General features: G+C 35.4%; 2 protein-coding genes across 2 annotated transcripts; both read right to left on the minus strand.

Annotated features, from left to right (window-relative positions):
* Nucleotides 1–1,983: 1,983 nt before the first annotated feature.
* Nucleotides 1,984–4,615, minus strand: LOC107485594 (ATP-dependent Clp protease proteolytic subunit 3, chloroplastic). Its single transcript, XM_016106127.3, has 5 exons — nt 4,233–4,615; nt 3,739–3,853; nt 3,069–3,244; nt 2,567–2,662; nt 1,984–2,474 (listed from the first exon to the last, which is right to left on the minus strand). Exons 1-5 carry the CDS (start codon nt 4,530–4,532, stop codon nt 2,181–2,183), a joined length of 981 nt encoding a protein of 326 aa, XP_015961613.1. The 5' UTR covers nt 4,533–4,615; the 3' UTR covers nt 1,984–2,180.
* Nucleotides 4,616–5,502: 887 nt separating this feature from the next.
* On the minus strand, nt 5,503–9,128 carry LOC107485595 (uncharacterized). The gene is made up of 7 exons (XM_016106128.3): nt 8,800–9,128; nt 7,962–8,087; nt 7,331–7,531; nt 6,767–6,863; nt 6,300–6,403; nt 6,028–6,079; nt 5,503–5,869 (listed from the first exon to the last, which is right to left on the minus strand). Exons 1-7 carry the CDS (start codon nt 9,015–9,017, stop codon nt 5,645–5,647), a joined length of 1,023 nt encoding a protein of 340 aa, XP_015961614.1. The 5' UTR covers nt 9,018–9,128; the 3' UTR covers nt 5,503–5,644.
* Between the last annotated feature and the right edge of the window lie 1,031 nt (nt 9,129–10,159).

The raw sequence follows: 10,159 nt of genomic DNA on the forward strand, positions 1-10,159 counted from the left end.
GCATTCGAGAATTAAATCAATGCTTGAAATATAAATTTTCTTGAAAAATAAAGTTTACAGAAAAGGTAAAGTTAGCAGAAAATGTAAATGAAAAGTAAAGACAAGTGGAAGGAACCCTACAGAAATTTGACTCGAGGCAGACTCAGAAAGTTGTTGAGATGTGAGTGTGCGTGAGTAATTTCTGAAGTAAAGTTCCAACCTTTATTCCCTAAAACTTTCTGATATTTATAATCTACTTCTGTAACCGATTGTTAATTACATAGTGTTGTCTTGTATGCGCACTCCTTGGTAACCGTCCCCGCACTTTTGTTAATGAAACGTTACGCATCAATTCCTCACGCGATGAAAACCTTCAACTTCTCCACTTATGTAACCGTTTCATTCACTATTTCGAACAACCATTCGATTCCTCATTCGAATATCTCTTCGACTAGGCTCACTCGATTTAACAATGTGTCCGAAATCAAGCTTGTGTCGAGCAACTCTCAACTTATACCTGCACGTGTATTAAATAATATTTCGATCTAGTTCACACCAATCAAAAATATTTTTCGATCAACAAATATATTCAATATGCAACGACATTTCGTATTTGGAGAAAGGGCCAATATGTCTCTATAGCAATTCTTCAATGCGACGTGGTACTAACGTTTGCTACATCACCCACAAACTGACACCTCATATGGGCAACCTTCTGCTAACTAGTTACAGGAGTTGAATTGTCCAATTCCTCTCGAGGATGAGGGCCATTTAGAGAGTTTCGGGATGATTGGACTACGACATGTCCTATGAGCAAAGGATTAGGGACAGTAAAAGATATTCACTCTAAAAAGAAATATTATTAAAGTTTCTATCCTCATCCCTAAAAATTTCAATCTATGTGTTCCCTTTTTCTAGAAGTATTGAATGGACTAAAATTTTGTATTCAAAAACTGAAATTTTAGTTGTCAGTCTCTGTCTCAATCCCAGTCCAAAAAACAAACACAGGCTTAAAGAATTAAAAATGGGAGTTAGAGAAACGAATCATACCTAAAGCTACCAAAGGATAATTCTAAAATTAATTATCCTGAAAGAGTCATTCAAATGTAGAAATAAAAAAATAAACATTAAGAAAGAAATAGTCATTCGAAAAAGGACCGTAACTAATGGTGATAAAGAAGAGGTGGTGATGGTGGCAGTGACCATAACAATGGTGGTAACTGGACATAAGAGTTGGATGAGAAAGAATTTAGGTGGTAATGCCAAAGGGTTGGATATCAAAGTAATAGTGGTAAAAATTTGAAGACTAAGAGTGAAACATATTATGTTAAGAAGATTAATTTAAAAATTTTAGATAATTTTTAAATTTAATTAATTTTATCAACAAAAATTCATCTTTTATGAGTATAAAAATATTTTTTTAAAATAAATATTTCAGTTTTTTTTTTTTTGAATATGTATGATCAAAAATAGTCATTTACACCCCGCTAAAACTATTCTCTCTCATCATAGGATACCAAACTATTCTCTCTTATCATAGGATATCAGCACACTACCATTTGTAGATTAACTTCCTTTTCTACTATTCCTTTTCTATATTATGTTCAAAGCACGTAGAAAGACTACAAAATAAAATCGAAATATAGAGAGCGATAAAAGATAATTTGATTCATAAGATTTTCAAATGAATTATATCTGAAATAATCTCTAAAAAATTATGTATAAATCATTTTGATCTCTTAAAAATATAATGACTCAATTTCATCCTTAAAAGAAATTCTTTCCTAAAGTAAAATTTGTCACATATCAAATTCTTAACAATAACATGTCAACAGAAAATTACCAAAAAGTACCAATATCACATTGGTATCTTTTGAAGAATCGAATTAAATGCATTAATTTTTCCAAAACCAAATCAACTCCTAGATGATCAGAGACCAATTTTAACATTAACCCATTTCTACGTGGAGCAGTAAAACACTATTCAATATGGCATCTAATACCTGAAGCATAAAATAATTATCTGATAACTGATATACAGTTCTGGAACTTACAATGGAATGTCACAGCTATAACAAAGTGAAAAATCTCTTTTATCTAAAAGTGGTGCTGATTAATAAATCAAGTTAAAATTAGGATTTTAAAAAAGGTCTCATTAGGAATAAATAATATAAGCAATGCAAACATTTCTTCTCTAAAACTCATACAGCAGCAGGTGCTTCGTTTTCCTGTTCAGTGCCTTTGTCATCATCACCTCCCTGAACTTTTTTGTATGCTTCCTCTAAAAACTTATGCTCTGATGGCAAATTCTTCTTCGCTTTTCGGCTTCCTTCAATCTTCCATAGCTCCCACACCCGAGTTCTTGGTGGTGGTGACGAGTCTGCAATCGGTGCAACTAGCCCGGGCTTTCCGTCATCTATAACTTCGTCAACTAAACCATATTCCTTAGCTTCCCAAGGATTCATAAAATTATCGCGATCAGTGTCCAAGTCTATCTGCAAATGAAAAAAATAAAATAAATGATGGGGAGAAACATATTTAATATATATAATTAGAACAGATGATTGAGGTGCATCTGGAAACTAACCTGATCTACAGACTTCCCAGTAATCTTTGATAGTATCTTGTTTATCTTAATCTTGTGATATGCCATTTCTCTTATCCGAATGCTCATGTCAGTAGCCTGCAATTATGCTTATTATTAGCAAATATACACCGTAAATTTGCAGATAACTGGTCCATTACGCATGCCAATTTTCAAAAGATAACTCATCCTACATAGTGTAATCGCAGAGTAATTACACCAACATAACAATTCACAATAAATGGTAAAACTAATTCCATGTACAAATGTACTGTGTTTCCAACAGCGTCATTGTAAGTTACTTTCCTAAACTATAATTTACACCACTCTAATGTATCAAGACAAAAACACAAAAGGCATGTGAATCCATGCCAACTCATTCGACAATTCAATAACAAGAAAACTGACTTTCACCTATTTTTTTCTTTCTTAGGAAAAATGATCCAACGTCCATGAAATCAAACTGAATTCAATAATTGATGTTGGGGGGAAGGAAAGGTCTTACTTTTCCACCAGCAGTTCCAAGTGGCTGATGGATCATAACTCTTGAATTTGGCATACAATAGCGCTTCCCTTTAGTACCAGACGCAAGGATAAATGCACCCATTGATGCCGCAAGCCCTACACAAACTGTTGACACATCTGCTTTGCATAACTTCATGGCATCGTAAATACCCATTCCTACAAACACAGATAAAATCAGTTAAGAGCAACCACAAAGAGCCTACACGTATTACAGATTCATTAATCTGAACAATGCTCCAGATTTTACTAATACTCGGTTGACGTCCCCGTCCTATAACCGTAGATTCAACACGTTCAATATCTTATTCAGACAACCTTGAACCTTTCCTATGTAGCTTCAAATTTTCATAAGTATATCTTAGCTTGCCAATCACAAAGATCAACAACTTCTTTTATTGGTAAACAGATTAAGATATGACGCAGATCAACAACTTACTTCTTAATTGTACTTTCTGTAAGATATATAAGAGCATTGTGCTCAATACCATTAGCTTAGTGTCTTTTAAGATTTACCCCAACTAATCAATATCATACATATGACGTACTTATCCCTAAAAATTCATCCTAGACTAATAAAGTAATGATATGGTAACAAACGACTACAAAATTGAGCTGAAACATTGGGTAAGTGGAGCTTTGTTGAGACATACCAGCAGTGACAGAACCACCAGGTGAATTTATAAACAACTTTATGTCTTTTTTTGGGTCATCAGCATCCAAAAAGAGGAGCTGACTAATGATGAAATCAGCAGTCATATCATCCACCTGCTCATAACAAAACAGAAAACCATTTCACAAAACATAGCAACAAGTAATGGCATACTTCTTCAGTTTAGTTTCATTCCATATTTTTACATCCCATGGTTCAGAAAACAAACCCATATTAAAAAGCACACAAATTTCTAATTTTCAAGAGTACCAAACAACATGTCCTCAGAAACTGAACACCATCACATCAATTTAAACCCCTCCTCCTGTCTCTTTTGTTTTGCTATGTTCGCCAAACAACGCAAATATGAAAAAGATGGCAAATTTCTCAACCAATTAATAAAACAAAACAAAATAAAAAATCAGAAAGACAAAGGGTACCCTTAAAATATCAAACATTCAGAGCGAGAGCAACGAAACCCCAAATTGATCGTACCTGAGAACCCAAAAAGATAATCCTTTGGCGGAGAAGCATATTGGTAGTGTCAAGTTCTTCGAGTCTGGGAAGCCATGGAGAAGTCGTAGAAGCAGAGAAGTCATCATCGGAGACAAGCCAGTTGGAAGACAAGGTTCGTCTTGAGGCGCTAACAATGGAGAAGGATTTTCCCGGTCCTTTCTTGGAGGGAATGGGAATTTGGGAGTGTAAGAGGGTTTTGGTTCTTCCATGGCTGAAGGTGAAGTTAAGTGGGGTGCACGTTGAGGCCGCACCATAAGTTGCTGCTGCACATGCTTCCATCGTCTTCCTCTCTTCTCTCTTTTTTGGATGGTGCTAACGAGTTAGAGTCCCTCGGATATGTTCAACACTTCAACTTTAACTTGGGTTTTAGATTTGGACTCAAATTACAAGAAAATTATTTTTTAAATTAAAAACTATTTTCCCTAAAAGTTTGTTTGATTTTATGAAAGGCAAAGAACGTACTATTTTTTTAATAGGATTTTAAATTGTATTAAAAAACTTTAAAATTTATTGAAAGCACTTTTTAAAGTACTTTTTACATGGAAAAGGAAAACAATATCTGCTCATCCAGCGCACAGCAAACAGAGCGACAGAGAGGTTGATTAATAGTTAAGACTGTTACTTTAAATAAGTAGGTTGTACCTAGAATGATTATTGCCCCCTAATAATTTAGACATTATTACTAGAGAAGAGTACTACTCTTTCTCTGATGTCCTTTTTCTTTTGTGTCATTTTCAGTCACCAAAAAATGATTGTAGCGTTTTAACACCCTCCAAAGTAAACTAAGGAAGTTTCACTCTTGAATCATAAATTTAGAAGTGAGATTCATTTTTATTTCATTGATCCAAGAATAAAACCTTTATATTTTTTTTTCATTGAAATCCTGTTTTAACCTCTTAATTAATAATTAGAGACACTGGAGTTTACACTACATTTTTTTTTAAATACAATAGTACTTTGAATATTGGAGATTTCATCAAAATTCATCCGTCAATATTTGTAACATTAAGTTTTTACACATTAACAAGAAAAAAAATAGGTTTTAACAAGTAAAGCAAGAACCAGATTGGAAGAAACAGAAAGAAATTTTGAAGAATGAGTTATGTTCAATTTCATTTGGAAACATAAAAATGAAGTTAGAAATAATAGATCCGGATGTAGTTCCATGAGAAATTCTGATTGAGATCCTCACTCCATTTAGTTTATAAACTCCGAATGATAGAAAACTAGTTATCCAAAAAGAAGGATGGAACTCAGAAAACTTCACCTCCACAAAATCATAAATATTAACATGATAAGTCAGAAACATCCATTCTAGCTACACGCAAGCAACTTCAAACCAATAAAACAAATTCCAAAATCATGATGGTAATTGATACATATCGCGCACTTCATTTCCGAAGAAATGCCACAGTCGCCACGCGCGAGCCCACAGATCCACCAAACATGAATGTCGGATATGTGCGGACATGACTTAAGTATTGAAATACAGGATCTCTGCATGATTCGTCGTCCTTGGCTCCCTCTACTTCCTGAGCAGCAGCGATTTTTCGTCTGTTGAAACTTTCCACTTCTTGTATCAGCTCATCCTTTGTGCTGTTGCACGATGTAATCACCTTACATAGACAATGAGGAAGACAACGAATACATATATCATGAAATGGAAAATAAAGAGTATATGATTTTCTTTTTACTGGGATGAATGAAAGGAGTTTCGCTCTGTAATAGAGCATCATTTGGGTAGAAACTTTAAAATAAAATTTGAAGTGCTTACAAGTACTCCACCAGGTGCAACTAACTTCGCAACAGAATCCCAATACATCATTCTGTAAAGGTAGAGTTGATCAGTTCCACAAAGCGGCAATTAAAAGGAGAACAAATCAATAAAAAATCCACCACTCCCAAGACCTCCTAAACCAGTTATTATTTTACTTTTATCGAAATTGGAAATGTGAAACATACAGATAGCAGAATTTTAACATCATCCCAATTCTCTAAAGAACAATTATGGGAATGCATATTAGGTTAGATGGTGGTTTCTCTTACCTCTTGACAGGACCATCAGGATGCAATCCAATAGCATCTAGCGTCCCCTTATCCATGACAAGTTGAAACTCTTGTTCCAACTTTGTCGCCAGGACATCATCGACCTTAAAATAATTAAAGGCCACATATTATCTAATGGACATGTAATAAATGCACAGATAGTAATGTCTTCTAGCGCACAATATAATTGGAAATGCCAAGAAACAATGTATAAACCAGACAATTTTATTTTCCTTTTATAGCTAGGAGTTTCACAGAAATGAAAACTCCCATCATGATGTTGTTTGATTTCTGGCTTTCTGCTTGTGTTGCATGGAATCATTATGGGGTCAGGGTCTCAGGGATGCTGTAATTCACCTCTTGCAAGGATAAAAATTGTGCAAAATTGTGTTAAACATGATAAACAAACAAACTAGTCCATTGTACAAGCACAATTCTGATTTGTGCATACACAGCCTTGAACATACCAAAAATTTGATGTCAGAAAATCCATCACGATTAGCAACGCTTTGAGCAAGGCTGATAGCCCCTTCACTATAATCCGTACCAGTCAAATCAGAGAACCTGGAAAGGTAGCAAGAGTAAGATTAATAACACATGCAATGCAACATAAATAAACCCAGATATCTCTCAGAAACCAATAGGCAGAACTTCCAAGTACTTATAAGTGTACCTTCCCTCCAAAAAAAGCATATAATAGTATATACATTTCCATGCCACCTTTATGTAGCAACTTTCTTTGTTTACTTGAATATATCTTTGTTTTTCATGATTTTCACATATTCACACCTTGCTTTTGATGCTATGGAATTCTCGTTTAATTAGCAATTAAATATATTTGTGTATGAACAAATTTATATGGCACAAGATTCACATGCCTTCCGATTTCCAACAATACACATTTTGTTATAATAAATAGTAATTCAGAAATTTGCTAACTTTTACAAAGTCTTTCTTTTCTCTTTTTCTATATAAAAGAATTATACAGCATATATTACCAAAAGTGCAGAACATCGCAAGAAATACCATACCCTTGTTTAGCTAATTCTTGGAGAAGCAAACCATTGCCTGTCCCAATGTCAAGTACACTCCAACTAGACAAAACTTTATTTCCTAATTCACTAGCTTCAGCTTTGACATCATCAACATGATTTGGTATGCGGCCTTGAGAGATGTCAACGCACAAGTCTTTTGTCCAAGATGCAACTACTTCCATCACATCAGCCCCAAACCTGCACATGCAAAATAAAGGCAGAAAACATAAATGAAAGTTAAACAAGTCATAATGTTCATCATTATAGATAGTGCAACAATGTATCACTACCAAAAATTGCCTATAACAACAATGTTCATCACTGCCTAGAAGTTCATAAACTAAAGAAAAATTGGCAGGACACAATTTGCTACTAGTTGGTTAAAATAGGTATAGAGGGGAACGAACATCCAGAAATTGAATAAACACTTTCTCTTTGATTATCTACTGCTATGTCTCTATGATACTTTGAATACATGTTTTATTTGAGAAAATATTTTAAAAAGTAAAAAGTGACCCGTCTATATTAAAATCAGTTCAATATTTACCACAACAGTTGAACTTTAATCTCTGCATCAAATTCATATATTCTTCAGTGAAGGCACATTAAGATATCGAAATTTACTTACCAAACTTCACCAGCATGGCCATGTTCACGAAAATTTGTAAGCTCGCCTGCATAGGCAGCATCCCAATAGCTCTGAAAACCCAGCATGGAAGAAACTGCATCAGCATCAGGCTCATCCTTGTCAGAACTGCACCAAAAAAATTAAAAGATAAAAAACCCTCAATCAACAATTTGCAAATCTAGAACTTTTCAATTCATTCAACTCATTTACAAAGCTCTCAACAAAACAGAAGCACCAGCGCTTCTGAACTGTAAACCCTAACAGAAAACCCCAAATTCCAAAACTCCAGATAGCTACATTGGAATCCATGCGTGTGGGTGTCTCCGTCTTTAGATTCAACATTCTGTGGTTCAGAAATAGCTAACTTCTTAGCAGTTAAGCTTCCTAAGACAGATTAAACAACTATCTAACAAAATTAATCGGTTGCAAAAAATGCCTAAACTTCAAACAGCAACCCCCATCAATGCCCTAAAATTTGCAAAACGCAAATGCCACCAAACAAACCAGATCTTACATTCCTACTTCACCTCATTTCCAGATTCTTTCTCCTACTACTAAAATCCAAAAACCTAAGCGAATTTCACATAGTTCTAAATAACAAAACTTCACACTTTCACCCTTTCTATATACATATCCAAACACCCACGAACCTGCGATCTCGTCTTATAAACTAAATCAAGGCAGTGAAGAAAACAACGAATGATTGAAAGACATTCAGCTTCACAGAGCGATTTCCAGAAACCCAAAAATTTCAATTTCATTCGATACGTTGTCGTTTCGATTCACTTCAACCTTAAAATATTGAGAGAGAGAGAGAGAGAGAGAGAGAGAGACGAACCTGTAGTCGGAGGGAGGGGGGAGGTTGGCGTTGTTGAGAGCTTCGGCGGCGTCGGCGTGGCGCTGGTCGTCGTCGAGTGTGCTACCGTACTCGCTCTTGATAGACCAGGAGTCGGCGGCGACGGAGCGGTCGTCGTCGGAGACCAGATCAGCGGCCACCGCTCGAGCTTGTTGCTGTGAGGCGTCGGAGTCCTCTGGCTGCAAACGGATTCCGGCCATTGAAGAGAGAGAAAGAGAGAAGGAATGAGTGAGTTACTGAAAGAAGTCGCCGGGTGCTGCTTACTGCCTCAGTTTCTGATTTGCAATTTCTCTCTCTCTCAAAATCTGAAAATTCATAAGTATCATTTTATTTTAGATATTTTATTCGGAAAAGCTCTACATACAAGCCCTATATGCTTTACAAGTTTATTAAACAATAAATTTAAAATACGCGCTCCTCCACCTACGTTGATTACACGCGCTATATAATATGCCGCGTATATCTAACTTCCAAATTTAAAATATTTGTTTCCTTCTTCGTTTTCGTTATTTTGAGATTTGGTTGTTCTTCTTCTCGCGCGTCTTCCCTCATTCTTCTCCATCGATCTTTTCCTCTTCTTTTCTCACTGGTATGTTCTTCGTTTACGTTCTCTTTTTCTCTCTCTGCAACTCAAGTTTCGTTTTCTCTTTTGATTTGTTGTTTTCTGAAATCAAAGTTCGAACTCGTTTTGAAGATGATGGATCCTTCAAGCTCAGATTCTGTGCTGAATCCAGGCGATGTGGATTATGAATTTGAATCTAACGAAGTTCCTGAGGTTTGATTTACAGTAATTTGTATAGCATTGTGTAGTTTAAAAATTGCTGAACATTGTTTAATTACCTGGAATTTATAGCAGACGCTCGGGTGTAGATCAATTCTTCTTTGGGTGTATTTTAGCTATAAGTGTGGGTGTATATACACTTTACTGGTTTTTTGTTATTTTTAATTGAGTTGTTGTTGTTCAGGTGTATTATATCAGACATGATTGGGTGTGTTTTTAGTTTTTGACATGGTGTATTCTGCAGCCTGTGTATTGACAGTTTATGGCTTTAAAGGTCATTCTGTAGTTGAATTGTTTCGGTTCGGGTGTATCATATTAGACATGATTGGGTGTATTTGTATCATATCTATGGGTGTATTCACAGTTCTGACACGGTGTATTGTGCAGCCTCTCTCGGTTGTTGATGACGAGCTTGTTCCGAAGGTCGGAATGACCTTTACGACCCTTGAAGATGCCGGAAAATTTTACAGGAACTACGCCAAGGCTGCAGGTTTCTCTACAAGAGTTCGGTGCACAAATAGGAAGGGAAACGAGATTAAGAATCAACTGATTACATGTAGC

This window comes from Arachis duranensis, chromosome 4 (genome assembly GCF_000817695.3).
Source record: "Arachis duranensis cultivar V14167 chromosome 4, aradu.V14167.gnm2.J7QH, whole genome shotgun sequence".
Lineage (NCBI taxonomy): Eukaryota > Viridiplantae > Streptophyta > Magnoliopsida > Fabales > Fabaceae > Arachis > Arachis duranensis.

Bases quoted from the DNA above. Each gene is read 5' to 3' on its own strand.
- LOC107485595 (XM_016106128.3), bottom strand. From the start codon at position 9,017: ATGGCCGGAATCCGTTTGCAGCCAGAGGACTCCGACGCCTCACAGCAA. The intron at 6,080-6,299 runs GTAAGAGAAACC...CTACCTTTACAG, and splicing joins CCTGATGGTCCTGTCAAGAG to AATGATGTATTGGGATTCTG. The intron at 5,870-6,027 runs GTAAGCACTTCA...TGTCTATGTAAG, and splicing joins TTGCACCTGGTGGAGTACTT to GTGATTACATCGTGCAACAG.
- LOC107485594 (XM_016106127.3), bottom strand. From the start codon at position 4,532: ATGGAAGCATGTGCAGCAGCAACTTATGGTGCGGCCTCAACGTGCACC. The intron at 3,245-3,738 runs GTATGTCTCAAC...CTGTGTTTGTAG, and splicing joins TGGTGGTTCTGTCACTGCTG to GAATGGGTATTTACGATGCC. The intron at 2,663-3,068 runs GTAAGACCTTTC...GCATAATTGCAG, and splicing joins TTGGAACTGCTGGTGGAAAA to GCTACTGACATGAGCATTCG.